The sequence below is a fragment of the Pocillopora damicornis genome, chromosome 8 (genome assembly GCF_964200805.1).
Source record: "Pocillopora damicornis chromosome 8, jaPocDami1.2, whole genome shotgun sequence".
NCBI classification, from domain to species: domain Eukaryota; kingdom Metazoa; phylum Cnidaria; class Anthozoa; order Scleractinia; family Pocilloporidae; genus Pocillopora; species Pocillopora damicornis.
In genome coordinates, this window is record NC_142677.1 from 11683881 (window position 1) to 11705990 (window position 22110).

The 22110-nt window shown below is 38.8% G+C and overlaps 1 protein-coding gene across 2 annotated transcripts; it reads left to right on the forward strand.

Moving 5' to 3' along the window:
* The first annotated feature begins 439 nt into the window (after positions 1-439).
* On the forward strand, positions 440-21669 carry LOC113682510 (phosphoinositide 3-kinase regulatory subunit 4). Of its 2 annotated transcripts, none has more exons than XM_089181108.1 (29): positions 440-794; positions 1224-1268; positions 4076-4276; positions 4906-4990; positions 5447-5781; positions 6519-6645; positions 7471-7546; positions 8159-8255; positions 8423-8505; positions 8637-8689; positions 8979-9368; positions 9897-10193; positions 10527-10661; positions 11050-11187; positions 11547-11638; positions 11935-12120; positions 12927-13125; positions 13937-14077; positions 14896-15103; positions 15687-15750; positions 15846-15905; positions 16550-16680; positions 17111-17195; positions 17434-17531; positions 17846-17950; positions 18875-19000; positions 19382-19539; positions 20641-20816; positions 21158-21669. In XM_089181108.1, the coding sequence occupies exons 1-29, from the start codon at positions 703-705 to the stop codon at positions 21363-21365; spliced, it is 4191 nt and encodes a 1396-aa protein (XP_089037234.1). In that variant the 5' UTR covers positions 440-702; the 3' UTR covers positions 21366-21669. The 2 variants fall into 2 exon arrangements, 1 of the variants encoding a protein (XP_089037234.1); XR_016179413.1 differs by having other exon boundaries at positions 464-794; positions 19382-19622.
* The last annotated feature ends 441 nt before the right edge of the window (positions 21670-22110 follow it).

Sequence of the window (22110 nt, forward strand, 5' to 3'; positions counted from 1 at the left end):
AATTTTTTTCGTCTCTTGGTAATGAATAAAACCTACTTCTTTCTATGTGCAAAGAAAGTTGAGAGTTACTTTGATAACTTTGTAAACAGTGAACCTGAAAAGGACTGGTGTCGAATACACTGACTGAATTTTCGACAACCTGGAGAAAAAAAGAAAAAGGACAAATAAACAGTTACTTTTCAGTCGAATATTGAAAACCTGGTAAACTAAAATCTGCTTGGTAAATTTTGCCGGGATGTCGATATTTCACCTTCCCGTCCACCTCTCCTCAGTCTTTCGTGTACCTCACACGCCTTGCACACTTAGAAAGATAATTCATGGGGTTAGGAGCCCATTACCTACATTACATTACGCTCCAAGTAATGGTTCCTGATGGGGTGTGTGAACACGCGGGTCTATGTTTGAGAAGCGAGGTGTGATATTTTATAACAGTATTACTAGTCAGCGGATGTATAATAAACGTAAAGAGCCGGGTTACCAAGTTTATCTGTTACGGCTTCTTTCTTTCTTGATAATTTGTTGTTTTTTTAGTAACAAAATAGCCGATAAACAACTCACCTTTACAAGTTTCAAGCACACCATGAATTAACAGATTTCCAGGGGTGCAAGTTGTTGTGCTTGGCCCAAAAATACGGTTTCAAAGGCTGTTATGTGCTGTCGTAGAAGGTACATTCTACCTGCAGCTTCGTCGTGCCCTCAGAGATGGGTAATCAGCTCTCCGGAATTGCGCCTTCGCAGATCCTTAGTGTTGAACATTATTTCAGTGATCTACCCGACTTTGAATTTGACGGAAGGTACTGCAAGATTTTTTATTTGATAATCCGTTTTGAATGAGATCTCAAACCTTAAAGCCAGTCACTGGCGATGTACCTTTACGTAAGCTTAAGATCAAGGCTGTGATTGCCTCTCCTCCGACTTTCTCTTTGATTTGAAAAGCTCCCAATGGTGACTGATTAATTCAAATAGGGCTATTTTTTGCGAAATAATTGATTTTTTTCACCCTATTTTAGCATTAATTTTTCAAAATTCTGCGTGCGTGTAAAGGCTAGACACAAAAATATTCCCTCCCGAGGATCTTGGCCTAAGTTGTCGGTCAGGAAGCCATGGATAGAATGAAAACAACTTCTCGTTGGGCAGTTCCTTTTAATTTTTTTAATTCAGTATCATGATGTGAGAAGATCATATAGTTCTTATTTTATTTGCTCGCTCATTTTCTGTTACAGTTTGGGAAGCACAAGGTTTTTCAAGGTTGCTCGAGCGAAGCACCGGTGAGTTACAGTACACTGTACTCTTTTAATGTGCAATCATGTACAGTGGAGCTCATAACCTAATCACAAACTACGGTAAATAATATATGCGGTTTCACATGTGCCTATAACATGAAATTCATCTGGGTTTATTGCTTTTCAATGTAAATAATAATTTTCTTTGTAAATTAAGTTGTACTCTTCTTGTTTATCGAAAGGTTGCGGTGGGTGTCATTTGTTTCATTCCAATCAATAATGTTTCTTTTCGTATACATAAGGTTTTTGGGGTCTGAAAATCTTGAAAGATGCATTCAAATGCACTTTAGATGATACTCTTAATAATCATGCTTGCAGTTCTCTTTAGGTAGGAAAACAGACATTACAAGAGAACTTGACACTTGTTTGTTTACATTTAGCAAAATAATTGGAATTCAAATGATTTTTGACATATTTGAATCTTCACAGACAATCTGGTTTGTGAGTTAGTGTTGATGATTTCATTGTATTTCAGGAAAAATTGCATGATTTTACATCTTTTTCAAAATATTTTCTTCGACAGTTTCAGATCTTTTCTTCTTTTTAACTTCACTTTTTCTTCTACTATAAAGCAGAAGCATTAATACAGGTCTAGTAATTATCCATATATTATTCAACAAGCAACTTGTGCATACTTGTTCAAATTATGCAGTTATTAGCTGTTAAATTATGTATCAAGCAAATGGTATTTCTTTGCAATGTAACAGTCCTATTTTTCTGTTTTGTAATTGCTAAATTATGTAAAGAAAAGAAGGATTTCTTTAAGTTGATTTGTGATAGTTCAAGGTGCATGTTTTATAACAAAATGTGAAAAGGTGCACCACCAAAGGAATGAAATGCATTTCTTTTCAGATTTCCCAAATTTATCATTTTATCAAGGTCAAGCTTTTTATTAAGTGGTTTTAAGTGTTGATTCCAATCATATTGAAATAGCACAAGTTGATTATGATATAGGTGATTTCCCAGGAAATATTATTTTTTTTCTTTGTTGCATTGATGGGCTATTATTTCATTGTTAAGTATTGTTTGAGATACAGACATTAATTATGAAAAAGTTGGTGTTAGAGAGTACTTCAAATGTCAAAGTGAATTCTAGGCTAATGATTTACATTTTTGTTTCTAAATCTGGTCTGTGAATTATTAGATCTTTCTTCAGTGTTTCTCTGTAGCTCTAAAGTGTAACTTTAACATCACTTAATGATATTTCTGTGAATGTTTAGTCCTTGGATTTTTGATGAAGAAAGCAGACATCATTCACTTTTATTGGACTTTCAGGGTTCTAAGCTAAACTTGTTTCAAATTTGGCAACCTAAAATCTCAATGAAAAGTTAGTCACCAGAAAGTGAAAGGCTGGCTGGCAATCCTTTATGTAGGTTAAGGTAGCATCTCCATGCTTAATGCTTGAAAAACTCAAGGGGATAGTGGCAAATGTTTTTCAATAAGAAATCAAAGGAGCCTTGATATTTAATGGAAGTAGTTATCTCAGTTTAACTCAAGACTAGTAATAAGTATTGATAAAAACGAATGTACATTTCAGCAAGGTATAATAACAGCTGCCAAAACAAGGTCAATTACATGTAATTTGCAACATGTCTCAAATTCAGTTGCCTTAACCCCTTACACCCTAATATCAGTATACATTTTCTCCTTAATGTTCTCTATACATTTCTTGTGTTAATGATAAAGAGAATTCAAATTCAAAAGCTTCTTTAGTTGGTGATCATTTCCTTTAATCTCATGAGCTCAATGTTTGTTTTAGGGTGGATACTGATAGGATAAAATAGTTTCTAATCACCCCTAGGGGTTGAAGGGTTAATATTTTGTCCTCTCCTTTGTGATTAACTGTTGTGGCTTGGAGCACTGGAAGTTTTGAAATACTTTCAGGGTATTTTCTGCCTTTTTATTTCTCATGATCTGTTCTCAATGTCCCTTTTGTTTAATCAAATTTTTTTTTTTTTTGGAGGCTTAACTGTGCAGAGTCAATATCTCTTCCGATGAATATGAAAAACTCTCTCTTTGAATAAGAGGCAAAGGTGAAGAGTTATTTGTGGCTTAGTACATTTGTGTAATCATTCAAACCTTCCTCAACTCTTCCACTCTCAGATGGGATTATAATGCAACTTCTTGTGATTCCTTGTAGAGAACAGAGAGGTGTATCAGCCAATGGGTGTTATTTTTTATAAAACACCAAATTCTCCTGTCTACTTTACAAGGAAATACATGTATATGCCAGCCAGGAAGGAGAATTATTAATTTGATCTTGGAAGTTAGTGGGTTTGAAGCAGTCACCCTCAGAAAGTGACTGAAGAGCTGCCTACAAGAGCTTGATTGTTCACTTGTGGTTGAAGAAATGGAGTGTGTAATTTAGCAAACATAAACTAGAGGGCAAAATGTATCCCACAATTTATATCTTAGTGTGAACAAAATTATATTTATAGTTGAAATTTACCATTAACAAGCAGATACCTTAAAGGCAGCCATTATTCCCATCACTAACAATCATTTTATCAGTAATTTTGAATAACTTTTATTAGTTCAATAAGGGAACTCTTTGGTAAAAACAGCAATTGCTAGAAATTTAGAGTGGACAATGTGTCCCCTAAGTGGAGCTAACCAGTTAACAGAGGTCAAATATGGGATGTGGACGTAACTCAAGGTCATTTGAAAAAGTGACTGTATAATAATGGGTGATCACCTAATGACAGCCAGTTTGGTAGAGGTTTGACTGCATTGTATCTTTCATTTTTTTTTTTTTTGTTAACTAAGAGTTTTATGTACTTCACTTCTTTTAGGGAAGGACTATGTGTTGTGAAGGTATTTGCAATCCAAGATCCCTCTCTTCCTTTGAAGACATACCAAGATCAGCTGACAGATATCAAGAACAGACTGGCTACAGCACCAAATGTTCTGCCATTTCACCATTCCATTCTAACAGACAAAGCTAGTTTGCTTATGAGGCAGTTTATCAAGGACAACTTGTATGATAGAATAAGGCAAGTGTTTCTCAATGTTTGATTGTGAGATCCTGGATGAGCATTAACTTTGTGCATCTTTATTGTATCAATATTATGAAAGTATTACAGTGTGGTAGCAAAGGAAAAAGTCTCAATCACTCCTTATCACTTCATGGTAATGAAACTTGGACAAGCTCTAACTGGATGGGGCTTTTTGTTTTAACTGAAAGGCAACATTACTCCTCTATAATTACGTGAATATGAAAGAAAAGCTGCCACTTTTTGCATATTGTGCTTTATTTATAATAAAAATGTTAGACATTTGACATGGTCAGGTGTTTTGGTTGTGTACAAGATTGTAGAAACCTTGTTGTATGATGTACAGAAGATGTAGAACACACTTGCTTTGTGTGTTTAGTTAATACATCTTTACAGTGTAATTATGGACACTGTAGCTAAGTATGAAAAGAAACTAATCATGATTAACCCAAGTACAGTATATGTATTTGATATTTGGAATTATTACATTTCAACTCTTAAGCTCCCACTTGGGCTTCAGAACCTCCATCTTGTCATCAGTGCTGGAAATGCTGATTAACATCAGACCTTACACTGTTCAAAGTAATAAAAGATGATTATTGAAAATTGTGAAAATTATTCATTCGTAGCACTCGACCTTTCCTTGATGTTATTGAGAAGAAATGGATTGTGTTCCAGTTGTTATGTGCTCTGGATCAGTGTCATTCTGTGAAGGTTTGTGGCCCATTAGTCCTTACTAACTTGATTCTTACATGTACACTCAAAACTATAGTCACAGCTATGCAATCCATGATTTTTTTGTGGTTAAAAATTGACCATGGTGCTTGGTCAGTTATAGTGTTTAGCCTATACTAGGCAAAAATTTTCTACAAATGGTCCTTGGGGCAAAATGTCCTAAACTATATGGGTTCCAAAACAAGGGAAGGCAACTCATATTCTCTCTACTCCCTTGTAACTGAGTACAAAACAGTTTGGATTGGGAGCAATTGTCTCTTTTAGGACTAGGACTCTCAAGCAAATTTTTCACAGTGACTTCTCTCAAGTTGCTTTTCCCTTGGTTGTGGCCTAGGTTGTTTTAACCTTAATTTTGAAAATTACTGATTAAAATTAATGTCCATTTCTTGTCTCTGACAACAGTACTTATAACAAAACATCAACTTTGTGTTTCAGGTCTGCCATGGTGACATCAAAACTGAGAATGTAATGGTGACTGGATGGAACTGGGTCCTGTTAACTGACATTGCAAGTTTTAAGCCTGCATTTCTCCCTGAAGATAATCCAGCAGATTTCAACTTTTTCTTTGACACGTCTCGTCGCCGCAGTTGCTACATTGCACCTGAGAGATTTCTGGATTCAAGGCAAGCAGATCAGTTATTGACCAGAGGCTCTGTGACAGCAGGAAATGGTGATATTCAATCCAATAATGGTCCCAGTCTGCCAGACATGGATTTTGTTCGACATCAGCAAGGAACACTGACACCTCAGATGGACATATTTTCTGCTGGGTTAGGAAAGAATACAAGACCCAATTTTTATATCAATAGAGTGAAAATATACTGGTCAACCCATGCATTTAATTCCTCCAAAATTGATCACCCCTGTATCAAAATTAAGGTCATTAGGATAAAGGCAATGATTCCTCAACCAAGGAAGCTCTTAACTGGGAATATAGCTAGGGAACAGTATGAAAGACATGCTTACTGATATTGGGGTATAAAGAGATTGGGAAGGAATATGATGTGGCTTAAACATTAAGACACTGTTAGAAATTCCTTATTTCTTTCAAAAGGAATTAATTCCCCACAGGCTCATGCAAAGCAGAGGGAGGGAGGGGACTCTACTCTAAAATCAAGCATTATGGGGAGTTTTCAGCAAATTGTATACTAAAAACATGGGAGTTGTTGTTTTGCTGGGATAGTAGATTTGAAATAAGTCCATTTTTGTCCAAATGGTGAGATATACTAGAAAAAGTGATCTTCAAGGTACTGAACTATTAATGCATAATAGATTCAAAATGAGGTGGCAGAGGATTCAGAACAGGAAATTATTTAAAAAATTAGTGGTGATTCACCAAAGGAAATTAAAAAACAATATAATGCAGGCAGGGTACTTACAATTTCTATATCATGATATGATTGGGAAGATCACACTTCAAATGCAGTTCTTGCAATAAAACTTCAAGGTAGTCACTTGGTTAATTTGGTGGTAAGACTCACAATCTCTCTTTCTCTCTGTTTCACAGGTGTGTGATAGCTGAACTTTTCAATGAGGGTAACAGGTTATTTGACCTGTCAGAACTTCTCTCCTATCGTAATGGAGTCTATGATCCTACAGCAACATTGTCACTCATAGAAGATGCTAATATCAGGGTAGGTGATGTTCCATATAGTTATCTTTTGAATTTCTATCTCAGCATATTTTGAAAGATGTTTTGTTTCCTCTGCAGCATCCTGTGGGGAACTAGGTTAAGTAGAACATGTTAAACTATCACTAAATTTTTATGTAATGGTTGGCCATTTTAAATGCAAGACTGGCTATTTTGTTGAGTCATTTCCTTTGGCATAGACACTTGACTCTCAGGTGCCCAGCTCCACCAGAGGTGTAAAAAAATGTTGGGAGTAACTTTTTCAGGAGACTAGCATTCAGGGGCGACAAAGATACCTACATGTGCATTTATCAAATACCATCCTGGATTGAAGGTTGAGAGGTCTAAATTTGTGACCTGGCCAGTTTTTTGTGTTGTGTTCTTAGGAAAGACATGGTACTCTCACAATGGGTGTCTCTCTTCCCTCTCAAAGTATAAATGAATATCAGCTAATTATCAGGAAAACCTGCCAAAATGTTTTGAGGGAGGGGGGGGGGGGCACTGTTAATGTGCAATGGACCATGGTAGCTTCATGCTAAGGAAACCAAAGTAACCTGGGGATACATGGGCCTGTTTGTTAGATTATACATGGATATCTTAGGGAGAACTTACATGTTAATCACCTCTGGGAGTTGGAGCATACCAATCTTGTTGGATATCAGTGCATAACTCCTAGTTGCATCACACTACAGAAACAGGGATCAATTCTGGGGCTTCTACATGTACATATTTGTGAGTCACTCATGATGAACTCCTGCTGATAAAAACTGTAGAGAGTAAGTATATAATTTTCTACCTGAACATTTCCTTCATATACGGTCTGTTACAGGAATTAGTTGGACAAATGATTAGTAAGGATGAAAAGAGTAGATTGTCTGCTGCAGAGTTCATGACAAAATACAGAGGTAAGTAAAACACAAAATTTGGGAGGTTAAAAAAAGATGTCTAGCACTTAGATCATTTCTTAACCTCTGATGACATTCGCTTTCAAGCAATCAAAAAATAAAACAAATCTCATTTATATACTGACTAATCATGAAAGTGCACAGTTATGGAACAAGAGATGAAAAAAGGAGTCTAGGTCTGAGTATAATTCTGAACTTGACAAATGTAATGATGTTCCCTCAACTTTATGGAGCTCAGTATGTACATTGTGTACTATCTTCTGTGGCCAACATTAGTTTTGTGACATCTGATACATACATTACTCTGTATCAAGTAAAAATGTGTTGGTTTCTAAATGAAGGATGTGATTTAGTTGGAAATTTATTACACTGTATACAATAACTATTATCAATTTTGCACCACTCCACTTGGTGCCACCTAGATTTCAGGTTTAAAAGATTTACTCTTTTAGAGATTCACATAAGCCATATGTAAATTAACAGAACATATAAGCACTAACAATCTTTCTTAACCAAGACAACCTTCCCTTTGTTCATTTTCTTCACAACTTTCAGCTGGTTTTTGTGATTCAAAATTGTGTCTTCTTTCATGGTCCTTTTATCTCTCATCAGGGGTAATATTTCCTGAGCAGTTTTACACATTTCTCAAAAACTACATGAGCAAATTTTCCATGTTGCCAGTACTTACAGCGGATGAGAAGATTGGCAGGTGCGAGTATTTTTTTTTGTTTTTTGCTTTAAGTCTACCTGTAGCTCTTGCCTCAGTTATACACACCCTCGTCCATATTTTCTTGAGGCAAATAGACCTTTGTTATCAGTTTTTTTTGTTTTTTTTTTAGAAATTCTTATAAGAAACCCTTAAGTTTTTTTTTGTAGAATAAAACGTGATATTGGGCAGATCCTTCAAGAACTGCTGGTAAAGTCTGGTGAAGGTGAAGAAGATGTGTCGGTTAAAGAAGGTACAAGTGTATGTTTGTATTTGGATTTGTTTTGTTTTAATTTCTTTGACTTGAATTTCCCTAAATCCCCATTGTAAGTTGTAACTTTTACCATGAGAATAATGTCTTAACAGTGTTTTTTCTGTTTTTAGGCTGTCTTGTTATCATTGTCTCTCTCCTAACTTCTTGCATCAGAAGCTGTAAGGTAAATGATGCAAAATTTTATAGTTACACTGTAATCTTCGAGTAAGCTCCCTTTGGTGTTTGCCAATAGCGAGACAATAAATAACCTGCCTAAAGGTCTTTCAGTGAACGGAAAATTACCCCGTGAGCTATGTGATTATTTTCGATATTCAAATGAAAACTGCTCAAAGCCAAAGATTAACAAAGTGTAATTTTAATCGTTGCTCTGTGTAAGCTGTAAGTATGTTAAATTCGCATGTACATGATATATGTAAACAAAACTCGTACATATTGAATGGCTTTCTCCTCAGTATTGTGTGTCCAAACTGACAGTTCTGGAGCTTCTCCTGAAAATTGCCCATCATGTCAGCGACGATATAATTCTTGAGCGACTTCTTCCTTACATTCTGTTCCTTGTCAACGACCCTCTACCACAAGTCAGGGCGCAAGCCCTGAAGATCTTAACCCAGTGTCTACAACTTGTTCGCAGTATGCCTCGCAGCGACGCAAATATTTTCCCAGAGTACATCCTGCCAAGCCTGTCTTGGCTGACTCAAGACCAAGAAGTTATAGTAAGAATAGCCTATGCGGAGAATATTGCCTCCCTGGCCGAGACGGCTTTGAAGTTTTTGGAAATGGCCCAGTTAGATTTTGCCAATCAGGAAAATAATGAAGATAGTGACGCTCCCATACAGTATCAGGTGAATTTTCATGAATCACTGCTTTTTTTAGTGCCCAGAATTGATGTTATACAATGTAGTTCGGCGAAAAAGTAATGCAAACGAATTTCGAGGAATTTAGAGCGCTTTTCGTTATTTTTATCGTAGTTTCAATGAAATTTCGCCAGGAATTCAGAAGGTTTTCAACTATGTTCGTTGCGAGTTAAACGAAATTTTTGGGATAATTTGTAGCTGAGATGGAGCGGAAATTCCAGGTATTGAAATTCACAAGCAAATCAATTAAACGTCGTGGTATAGGACAAAAAATTCAACGAGGCGAAGTCTTCTGAAATTTTGGAGTGAAAATTGAGGAACAAAATTTCGCTTCTCTTCGCAGTAGTGGAAAAAAATGTTTACTCATGAAGTAAATGACCTCACACAAATCAGACATCTCCCCAAGTAAGCGGGAGGTGTTATGTTAATATGTACAGTGTATGTTGAGTTAGTTGTAATTTTTGTCAATTAGCTCAATATTCTGTTAATCCGTTTCTTCTTTTTTTTTTTCTTTAGGGTAGCTACGACACTGAACTGCAAGCACTGCACGAGCTCATCCAAAGAAAAGTTGTTACTCTGCTGAGTGATCCTGAAAACATTGTTAAACAAACGTTGTTGGAAAATGGCATCACACAACTGTGTGTTTTCTTTGGTCGACAGAAGGCAAATGATGTTCTGTTGTCGCACATGATCACTTTCCTTAATGACAAGCAGGATTGGCAGTTGAGAGGAGCTTTCTTTGATAGTATTGTTGGTGTTGCTGCCTATGTTGGATGGCAGAGTCTTGTGATGCTCAGACCATTGCTAGAGCAGGTTCGCAATTGATGTCTTTGTAAGTTTATTTTTGGTTAAATGAAAACAAACAACTGGGGCTATGAATAAGGGCTGTTACCTGTAACAGCTGTTACGGCTGAGTCACGCGATGTACCGGGCGAAGATGTCGATTGCTGACACGTTACACTTGGCCACGTTTTGCTCAGCTACGGGTGATATCTCCAACGTAGTGATTGCTTCAAAACTTATCGCCAGTCCTGACAACCCATTCTATTTATTTATTTGTTCCGCTTACCATTTAGAATGATGCTATTACTTAATACGTAATTTCTCTATTTTAGTTGGTTTTGTTCTGTTTTTTTTTTTCTTCAGGGCTTGAGTGATACTGAAGAATTTGTGGTGTGTAAAGCTTTGAATGCGCTGACTTGTCTGGCCGAACTAGGATTGCTTCAAAAACCGACGTTGCAAGAACTTGTATTAGAGATTGTTCCCTTTCTTTGCCATCCCGTGAGTGCAAATAACAATGTTGCTTAATATACTCGGGCAATTTTCAAATTAGTGTCGAAAGTCATCCGGGACCACATGAGTTTAAGTTTGCATGGATTTCACTCTGTAATTGGTCCAGAAATCTCGCGCCACCCTCTCTTTGCATTCAATCAGATGCGTTGAAATTAAAACCAGCTGCGATTTGGTCTCTCGCGCTTTTTCGCGCTCGACTGAGATCGGTCACGTGTTTTTTCTCCTGGTTCTCATCCTCTGCATGTGATATTTTGTTATGATTTGATTGGACGTCACCATTACTTTCGTTTTGGATTCACAACACTCATTCGAAATGTGCTCTTTCCAGAATTAGAGATATAAGACATTGAGGTGGTGTTCTCATTTTCCTCAACAGAACATGTGGGTTCGTTACGGAGCAGTCGGATTTGTGGCTGCAGTGGCTCGTACTCTCAACATAGCTGATGTTCACTGCAATCTGTTGCCTCTCCTTCAGCCATTTCTCAAACAACCTGTTGTCCAAGTCGATCAAGAGGTGCAGTAATTTTGAAATTGTTAGTTTACTGATTTTCGCGCCATCACGTCTTAGTACGTCATTTGTACTTGTTCTGACGAATTTGGGAAGGCTTTTACTTTATCAATCACCCCTTCATCGTGCATTAAGGTCACGAGAATAAAGGAAATGATCACCAACTAACGAAGATCTTGATTGTTAAACTCCAATTGTCAACAGCTTAGGAAATGAATGGAAAACAGTATGTAGAATATGCCTACTGTTATTAGGTTGTAAAAGGATGACACAAGATCTCTGTACCAATTTATGTAAGTCAAACCGTATTGACATGAACAATAATACATGCATGACCAATGGTAAAACGTTCTGTTGGTCTTTAGGTGATCTTGGTGAGCTTGTTAAAGGAACCCATTAACAGAGGTGTATATGATTTTATTATCCGATCACCCCACGTCGTCAGTCTCTTTGACAGGTACGGATGTGTGTCGTGTTTAGTGGTATGTATGTGACTAATATAGAATTATTCAACTTCAGTTACTTAGTATTGTTATGGGGGAGAAACAGTTGTTACTTTGAACAAGGGTCGTTCGCATCACGAGAACTTGTCAAGTGACCACTTTTGAATGCAAGTCATGGAAGACGAACGCATGTCATTTCACTGTGATAACGTTCTTGGGTAGAACCCGATTTTGTAGGTTGTCTGTTGATGGACTGCACTCTATTATAAACCGTGCCGTGCCCTGGTTCTTATTTATTTTTCCCTCTCAGTTTACAGGACAGACAGTTGGTTCGTAATCTGTGCCGTGCTGGTCAGAGACCAAATTACCCAGAAACAGATGAGGCTCTGGTACCCATCTTCCGCAAACTGCACTCACAGGGAATCACAGAGGAGGACGAAGACAAATTACTTTTCCTCAAGGAAGTGATTCTCAAGCTACACAGAGCTAAAACAAGGTAATTCCGTCCTTCACTCTTTACGGGTGCCATTACTAGATGGTTGATTTGTGTTCCCTATGAGCTGGCTTTCGTCTTAAGGTCTTCGCCTTGCGGCCCCTTTTCCGGGTTCAGCCGCCTATATTGCCATCATCAGCCGCTTATGGAAAAAGTTTTTGAAACCCTGTAACTGAACTACCAGTTTTGATAAAAATTCATATTCTCGGACCGTTTCCTTTGCTCTTAACACGACTGTGTTTGATGATGAGTCGATTTCTCCGAAAGATCTGCAGGCCCAGTTGTTTAAAGGGCGGATAACGCTATACGGTTAAGGGTGAACAAAACATTCTGCGCCATCCACCGAATTTATCCAGTGAGTGGCGTTATCCATCCTTCAAACAACTGGAGTGAGGCATTTTGATCAAATATTAACTTAGTGTATGTCCAAGGTGACCACGAATTCTCTGAAGCTTAGCTGTTACAGGATCCGAAAACGGAATTAGAAGCTCCGCGACTCTCACGGAGAAATTATTTCTTCCTCTGTCCTACGTGCGTGAGAAATGTTTATCTTTCCTCATTTTGATAGAGCGATTTCTCAATTGAGTGTCAAAACACTCTAACCTAAGTAGTCATCATCATTAACCAATGAGAATTCAAACTGCAAACTGCTTGAAGCGCGAGTGAACTGGTCGCGATTGGTCGTACTTTTCCATCTGGTTGGCCGAGAGGGAGGTGAGAGTTTTCTTGACATATCAGAGAGCGTAGCGAAGCAATTCTGGATTATTTTTTGACATTTTATTTAAAATTCCATAAACTATTTCCTTTAGTGCCATGGAACAGCCAGATAGCAATGAAGAAGTGATGAGGGGAGACATAAACCTCAAGACCCTTAAAGGGAGAAAGACTGTCACAAGACGGAACGCGGAACTTGTGAAATCCACCGAGGGGAAAAACGACATGAACTCAGCAAACAAGAAAGGAAGTGCTAAGAACAAAAAGAATTCAAATGCTGAACAGTCCTCGATGGTGAGATTGAGTTATTTACACATTCCTCTGTGATTCTTTAGGGTGTTAAATTATGGCCAAGGTATAAACCTACAATGCTCTCCAGGTGGAAAGATTTGTGGTAAAGAGCACTCGGGCAGTGGCTTGCTCGAGGTCACTTAGTACATTACCCGTGCATACGTACCCACTGAAGAGCGATTGGGTCACGTGTGGTATTCAGGGGCTTCCAGTATGTGCCGCTAGAATACCATCCCTATGGAACCTGTCAACAATGTGTGGATCAGTAGGAGGGAAAGGAGAGTGGGTGGAGTAGGGGAACATTTGTAAACAGCCACAAAGAACTGGTGAAAAACAACCTCAACAAAACTTCTTGAGAACCCAAAGACCTGTTGAAAATTAAAATTTAATTTATTTAAATTTAAATTTGAGTATAAGAGGAGACTTTCTTCTTTTTTTGTTTATTCATAATATTGTTAAGAGAGTAAAGCTACGTTGCTTGATTGTTAGTTGCGTTTCTTGCTTTCAAACATATGGCATCAACACATATCCCTAGCCGATTATCATCGTTAATCTCGTCAACTCCCAAGATCTGATTCAGTTTATTCTCCCCTTTAGCTGCTACACATTTTCTTGTAAATTAGTTTCGAGAATTTGGTAATAGATCAAGATAACAACTTCTACCTGATGAGTTTAAGTTCGAGTATTCTCATTTCCTGTGTGCTTGATAATGTATGGATATTATGGGGAGGAGTTACATCTTAATCACATCTGGGATTTAAAGAGTTTATCCTAACTTTCTATGGAGAAGTTACGTGTTAATCATTGTTGATAGAACCCTGAATGGCACCACATGTTTGGAGGAGCAGAAAGCGCTGCAGTGGCGTTGGTCATGGCGAGGAGAGAGTCCATGCCAATCAATACAAATCGACCAAAGTCTCCATTAGGAAAAACCATCTCCCTTCCGCCGGCTGGGGTGAGTTGGAAAGAGTTCGGAGTAATTTGCAGTTTATTGTCGATAGCGAATCGGGGTTGTTATGGTTTTTCTTCTTCGTGATTTGTTTAGAAAATACCCGCCACTGTCTCAACCAGGTAGATGGAGTACTACAACCAACCGCGACTTGGTCATTGGCGGTTTTCCCGCGCGCCTGCTTGATTTTATTTTCGTGATTATTCACTCTTTTTATATTTTCCATTACTGTAATAGGCTATTACTTACCTTTTTTTACGACATTCAGTCAAAATGTGCTCTAATTAATCATAGCTAGGACATATGAAGTGGCAAGTTTACAAATCGCCTGGTGGAGGGAACTGCATCCAAAAAAAGGAGTCGTAGCGACTCGTTTTAAAGCAGGAATCGGCGCTTAAATTGAAGTGGAATCGGTTTGAATTTGTGCAGCTTGTCTCGGGGACCAATTCTGTCGCAGCCAGATCACGGAAGACTGCGATCATTGTCTACGTGACCTACTTCCCATGCAGAGGGAACGTTTTAAGCGAACTTTTATCAACAGATGTCTTTTTAGTTTTATTTAGATTACAACTAGTTTTCTCTTTAGTGATGAATTTTTTTTAACCTTGCACGTTTGTTTGCATGTATATGTTGTTGTGTAATTAATAACTACATTCATTCATTCATTCATTCATTAAAGAAAAACAATTTCTTTGTCATACTTTTCCCCATCATCTGTTGTAAGGACTTCCTTCCGACTAGTTGTTCCGTCCTTAAAGAAACGTTGAAAATCTCTACTTCCAGATTGACTGCGTTTAACACTGACACGTTTAATATTATTTCAGGACAGCAACAAAGATCAAGTGACTCTCAGCCCGCCTGTTAGCCGGCCCGCCTCTATACCGCGCCCGGAGTCTGGTTCCCAGTTAAAGAAACAATCTTTGCCGGTCTCGCAAGAATTTTTGACCCAGAATCCATTGCAAGCGCGGTATGCACTGTGTAAGCTGGATCTACGGAAACTGGTACACCACAAAAGAGAGCAAAATGCTGCGGGTAAGTTTTAAGAATGATAGTTACTTCGCACAGTACTGAAATGAGCTGCGGCTGCATTTTCATAAAAGATTAGAATATTACTACTCCTTTGCTCTTTATGCCTATATTAGCACCGGCAAAGCGCGTGCCTTCACTTGGATCTTGTGTTTTGGACTACTTATGTTCATCTTTTTCAATGGAATTATAAATGGCAACGCAAGTCTTAAATTGACATCACAGCCTTTGAGTATAATACAAAGCTGTCCTGTAGAAGATACGCTCAAAGGTGTTCACGACTTGGTGGAGAGTGGAAAAAATACAGGGTTGCATTGCTTTACTTCACTATGCTTTTGATTGATTCAGAAAACGCCTCTCACCCTCTCAACCAATCGGTGTAAAAATAACACCAACTGTCACTTTGTCATTCACTTTTTCCCGCGCTTTAGGCAGTTTTACTTTGAGTTCCCATTGGCTCCATGAGATACCTTCGTTTTTATTTCTCTGCTTGGCCATGGTGATCACTTTCATCGTAAGTTTCCAACATTATATGGAAAAGCGCTCTGGTGTATGTACTTGAGTATTGGGATTTTTTATTTGATTGCAGACATGAAGGAGAAAGCTCTTCTTGGAAGCGTGCTAGCTGAAGGTAGTAAACCGGTTCAGTCTCGGTAAGTTGACGTAATACAGTCCTATGGTATGAATAGGTTTTGGTGTATAAAACAGAGGGTGTACAGGTATTCATGGGTCTGTGTTGTGTCAACAGATGGGTTCCTAAAGGACTGTTAGTGGCTCATCTACACGAGCATAAGGCAGCCATTAACAGGTAAAAGCCGACATACATAGTTAATAGAGATGACTAGCAAGAGAAACTTGAATTAATCAATGATAAAAAACAACCTCCGTGATGCAATTTAGGTTGGATGCTTCCCTGATCGCTCACAATCTTTTTTTTTTTCTATGTTCACATGTCATTGTGTCAGAATAAATGAATGTGAAGTTCCTTTTTAGACAGTCAGTCTTGAGAAAATAACTGGAGTGGTATTGAACGTTGTGCGGGCTCAGTCAGGTTCAAAAAATAGTTACAATAACCATAACAAAGAAATCTGTTGGGTTTCCCAATCGGTCAACTTTAAAAAAAAAATTGTACTTGTGAATCATCAAAAGACGTTAATATGGCGCTGTAAACATGTCCTAATCGCTTTTCATCCCTAATGAGATCAGGAACGTGATTCTCGACTAAGCGTTGTGAAACCAAAGCACAGGAGCCAATGAGAAGTCAAATCTATTAAGGCTTAGCCATGCGTAAGAAAACTCACCATTTGGGTCAGGCTGTTAATCTGATTGGCTGGAATGGTGGCGCGAGTTTTGTCGACCAATCGTGGTGTAGTGAAGTAAAATTAATCCCGCAGAACACTCAATTGATTGAAAAAGTATTTAAATGGACATGTTGTTATACTTTGCGCTTAGACTTCAGGTGAGTTCAGACTTCACGCACTTTGCCACCGCATCTGATGATGGATCTGTCAAACTGTGGGATCTACAAAAACTTGATGGCAGGAGTCTGATTAACAAGTCCAGGCAGACGTACACCAGACAAGGTAACATCTCTCACCGTACCACGCTTCATTTAAAGGTTTCGCTGCGCCTTAATGACCTGTCTGAGAGATCTAATGGCCTGAACTGGAGTGTCGATCAAGGTCATTTGGTGTGCTTTCAAGCACGATACCTCAAGTTAGACTCACAGAACGTCTCTACGATCAGAAATACAACAGCGTATTTCGTCTGTCAAAAATTGTTGGAGGAGAGAGAGACGAAGTAGCGAAAATTCCGTTTATTTACGAAACGAGTGAAATCACTCTTCTCTATGTCCTGCCTGAGGACTTAACCTGCAACCTTGTTAATAGTTTTAGAGGTCTTGGGGAAAATTGCCGGAACATTTAGGGTATGGAACCACCAGTCTAAATCGACTGTGCGTGAAAGTTTGCTACCAGGCGAGTAATTGATTTGAGCCCTTTGTTTGTGCTCTAGGTTGGAAAATGAAGGCGTTGACTTTCTGTCAAGGATCCATTTCCATAGCTTGCGCTTCTGATGAAGGAACCATTGATGTCTTTAGGTAGGATAAGAAAAAAAGCATTACCAAGCGGTTTGAAACGCTCTGCAATGGAACAAAACAAATCAACATATGACCCGTAAGGCTCCGTGCGTACTTTTAGATAAAAAAAAAATATAGTAAGGGAGTATTACTAATCGAATTTTTGAAATTGAAGGTTCAAGGTGTATCTGTTCACTCTCGTGTTAACATCGTTGGTGCGCTGTGCGTAAAGTGTTGATATTTTATGTTCTAAAAACAGAATCGAGCAGGGCAGTCAGCAACCCAATTCCAGGCTTGAAAAAAGAGTGGACCCCAAAGAAGAAGGGACAGTGGTAGAATTGACTCAATTTGAAACAGGTAACGCAGACACACAGTGTATCATCCACTTAGAGCAGGTTTTCGTTACTGTATGCTTTGGTCTTAATCAGTAAGAGACTGTTTCATGCATGGAAGACTTTCCGTACTGCTCATCCTAGCAGTATGAAGTATGAATCCAGTATGAGCCCTGCTTATGGAATCCCCGACTGCAAATTATAACCTGGGCCTCGAATCCTTACGGGAAGTTGTATTTGTCCGTCCTCCGCCTGTAAAGAATTTTTGAATTCTTCATTTTCGTTTTTTTTTTTTTTTGTGTATGTATTTCCTACCCTTGTTCAAAACCTTTTTTTTAGGTTCCCAGTCAGTGTTAACGTATGCTACATCTCATGGTCTTATCTGTGGTTGGGATCTTCGATCATCTAAGTTGGCCTGGAAACTAGAAAACGATCCATCTCATGGTAATGTCAATGTTATAAATTTTTTTTTCAACGCACACGTCGTAAACACTGTCCTCTTGGTTGTTACAAATGTTGCCTTTACTAAAATACCAGAAATTTTATTAGCCACTCCCTAAACCCTTCGTCATATTATCAGGCGAGATAGCCCGCGAGTATCTCTGTAATCTCCTGGGTGGAGAATAAGAGGGTAATAGAATAAGTGAGGTACCGTGACAGGGTTTCTTGCGAAAGGACACAATTCAATGGCTTTGCTTGCCCCATGTATCCTGAATTTAGGGTGCAAACCGCTAAGTCACAGCCTGGACTATACTGTTTTTTTTTTAGTAGCAAGTTTATGGTGGATATGTCAGAGGTTTTTTCCAAGCTGGCAGTGGTCTCCTTTTTAGGCGGTAACCGTTAAAATTTACCGCCTGCAGTACCTCGTATTACAGCCTAAAATCGTTTGGACTTCTTAAAAGGTCAACATGCCAAAGGATCGCTCGACCGGTGTTAAAATAATTGAGAATACCGAGTTGAGAAGAGGCATGGAATGGCTATTGAAATGTTTTGGCGTAATTGCTTAATTTAGAACTTCAAGAAGAGACAAGCTACAGCGGATGCTGCTGTTTTGTAAACATGGTTGTTGTAAATTGGTCGTAATCTCCTGGCCCCGGTTGTCTAAACATGTAATAACGCTATCCACTGGATAAATATCTACCCGATGGATAGCGCGGTACGTTTTCTTAACAGTTATCCGCTGGATAATGATTTATCCATTTGATAGCGTTGTCCACTCTTTAAACAACTGGGCCCTGATATTTCTACAGCGATGGGTCTCGGAGACTTGTATCTTTTATCAGCGGTATGACGCAGCACTTGAAGTAATCAAAACTGATTCATTCTCAGTTGTGATTAGTTACAATAATTTTGACCTTTGTTTATCAGGTGTGATCACGTCCTTTGTGGTGGACCCTTGTCACAGTTGGCTGACCGTGGGGACGAGTGCTGGTATATTAGTCTGCTGGGATCTACGATTTCAGCTGCCGATCACGAGTCTGTCTCATCCAAGAGGTACTTTCTTTCTGTTTCACCCAATTTCTTAACATACGACGATAGATTTCAGAACGCAATGTAAGGTTTTAAGTTAACATTTACACGATGGTTATGAGTGCCGGAGTGCATGCCTTTCCCCTCCCCTCCTTTAAAATACTTTATCACTTCACGGTAACATTTTACCGTTTTTCCTAGATGGAAAAGGACACAGCAAAAGTGTATAAATTATACTTTCCCATTTCTTTTTGTAAATTTAAAGATGATGTATCTCGGTTTGGGTCCCAGACAGACCTGTCTCACCCCATCAATATGCAAGCAACCGTAAGGGGTAGTCGCATAGCAAGTGTGTCGCTTGATAAGGTTTTTTCATGCTTGTAATGCTTCTTTCTTGGTCACCAGGCGCCCGTGTTCGTCGGCTCGCCACACACCCGACCGAGCAGTCCTGGGTAGTGTCAGCCGTGCAAGGTAACAATGAAGTGACCGTTTGGGACCTGGAGACTGGAGCGTGGAGACAAGCTCTGTGGGCAAGTCACACCCCTCCCCTCTCGCAAACACAGGTCTGTAGCTATGCTCAAGGCTTTGAATCTTATCTAAGTGATATGTCTTGGTTGCAGTGTCCTGTGCCGTTGGACCTGAAAGGGTATCTGTATTCCTCATCAGTTTTTCATGACATAATACCGAAGATATGTGAGGTTGCTCAGAACTTCTTTTACACGCGTCACGAAACTATGTTTTATTAGAGAGTTTTAGAGATGAGATGGGAGATAAATCGTTTATTAAAATAAGTCTTGAGACTGAATTACATGTTTAAAAACAATAATGGATAATCTATACACACACGATAAATACAATAATGAAATTTGAACTATCCAGTGGCCTTGGTTGCATGGTTTACGATAAACGAGTTCTTAAATCTGTTAGTCTTGATTAATAGCAGCGATCCACGTTTGTTGCGTTCACCGCAAACGTCAAACCGCGGTAAGCACTTTGAGGTTAGAGGTTAGAAGTTTCGAGGCTTTCAGCTTTTTAGATCGACATCGGCTTTTACCCAAAAAAAAAAAAAATCGGTATGTGAGCCGCCATCTTGAATTACACAAAGGATGGAGGTCCTTCATTCGAAGCACAAAATGTGGCTAAAAGATTAGTTTTACAGCGTCCCAAACGGATTGGTTATAAAAAGACTCTACCTCACATATATTTATAGGACATACGTACGAACTTTCGAACAGGAAGAAAAAACGCGTCGAGGGAGTTGTATTACCTGAAACTGCCTTGCCCGAAGTTCAAACGTGGACGGCAAACGGCAAACGTGACCGTTGAAGTCTGGTCACGTGACTGCTAGACGTTTGCGGTCATGCGTATTCAGAAACAAACGTGGATCTAAAACTCCCTTATTACTCTGTTCAACATCTAAAGGTAATCTCGAAATTCAGTATAATTTTTAGAACGTTAAATCTGATACCTTAAGTTCCAAAGCTGATATTTCCTCCTTTCATTTTTACTTGTATACGAGGTACCTCAAAAGAGGTAAATAAATCGCCGCTTCTTTTGAGATTCAAGGTGTTTCAGTTTACTACACAAAGGCTTTGATGCCGCATAGAGAAGGAAATAGCGGCGGAGAATCCTCTGAGTAATCGCTATTCTCGTCTGGTTTCTAGGTTTCCCCTAACGCAGTGCATGCGCTGTATACAAGCAGAAAGGATGTTAGTCCGTACATCCTGACCGCAGGCTCAGATCGGCGGATTCGGCTGTGGGACCTGGCCTATCCTGAACGTTCCCAGATGGTGGCAGGAGTCGCTACTGATAACCTGAATGGTGTGGTACTACAGTACAAGTAAGGACTACCTTATCGAGTATACTATCGTCAATTGTATCTTGACGGAGTATTTAAAGGCTGAGAACATGGTCAATTGACAACAATTTCGTTATTTTCATTTGTCAGATCTGGGTCATCACAATTGTTTCTTTGTTTAATTTGCACTTTACTCTAAAATAGTTTCAACTTACCTCGCGGTTTATTCATCCAGCGAAATAGCGTTATGGAGATTTAATTTTTTGGAAAAATTTAAAGATATCTCGTTTATTAAAAGCGGCCTTGAATTTTCCAATAGTTAATTGTATTTCAGAAAACCAATGCTATACACGTATCATCTATATGCTTGTTTCTATTTCTAGATCACGTCTTATAGACGGTACCGATGTACTCCAGGAAGTTTACTGTAAGCCACGCCAGGGTGGCATACATGATGATCTACCTCGCCGAGGACCCGACCATCCCCCTATGGGACATCATGAATGTATCAACGACATCGCAGTCACTAAATTACCCCAGAACTATATCATATCGGCTGGCAGGGATGGTGTGCTCAAAATATGGAAGTAACTCACTGCTCTTATCCCGAGGAATTACGTTGCCTTAAAGTCAGCAAAACACTTTTAAACCGGTCGTAGATAATTACATTTGATGTTGACAGTTGTTGAAATATTCCCAGGGGGAACTGGTTAATCGACAGAGACGATCAGTCAAGTCAAGTTAAAGGAGAAACGCTATAGTAGAGGAAAACATCTATATTATTTGTCAAATGTTTTGAAAATGTCCTGCTTTCTTCAGGTTTACAAATATGTTTTAAACCAATTTTCAAATGACCGTTTGAAAGCTACAATATATGATGCAATCATTATTCACAGGCTTGTGGTTCATTTTCCTTGTTTTTCTTCCGTTTGTTTGGTTACTTTTATATATTTTTAATCAGTAGTTGATTCAGGCAATTATAGCGCGGTCGATTAAATATCTGCTAACTGCTATTGTGATAGCGAAAATAATTGGTTTATAAGACCCGAAGCCAGTCGGAGAGACCTTTTCTCACCCAACCTTAAAGCCTGTTTCCCCCTTCCCTCTCATGGGGTGGGGAATAGAATATGAACAGCTTCTTTCCCAGGGTCGTAGAGCAGATTTCTACGAGGATTGTTGGATGCAGTAAGAAAATCTAGAAACCCTCTCGTGCCGCGCAACATATGATGCAGTCTTCAGGATATGTGACCAGAAGGATGGCGTTACCTTGGCTTCTCACAGGACTAAAGCGTGGTTTTAATCATATGAGAAAACAAAGGGTAATTGGTCCTCAACT

What these genes read in the sequence shown, in the direction of transcription:
- LOC113682510 (XM_089181108.1), top strand. Translation starts at nt 703, where the DNA reads ATGGGTAATCAGCTCTCCGGAATTGCGCCTTCGCAGATCCTTAGTGTT. An exon ending in GTTCATGACAAAATACAGAG is followed by an intron (nt 7,547 to 8,158) that starts GTAAGTAAAACA and finishes ATCTCTCATCAG; the next exon opens with GGGTAATATTTCCTGAGCAG. An exon ending in TTCCCTTTCTTTGCCATCCC is followed by an intron (nt 10,662 to 11,049) that starts GTGAGTGCAAAT and finishes TTTCCTCAACAG; the next exon opens with AACATGTGGGTTCGTTACGG.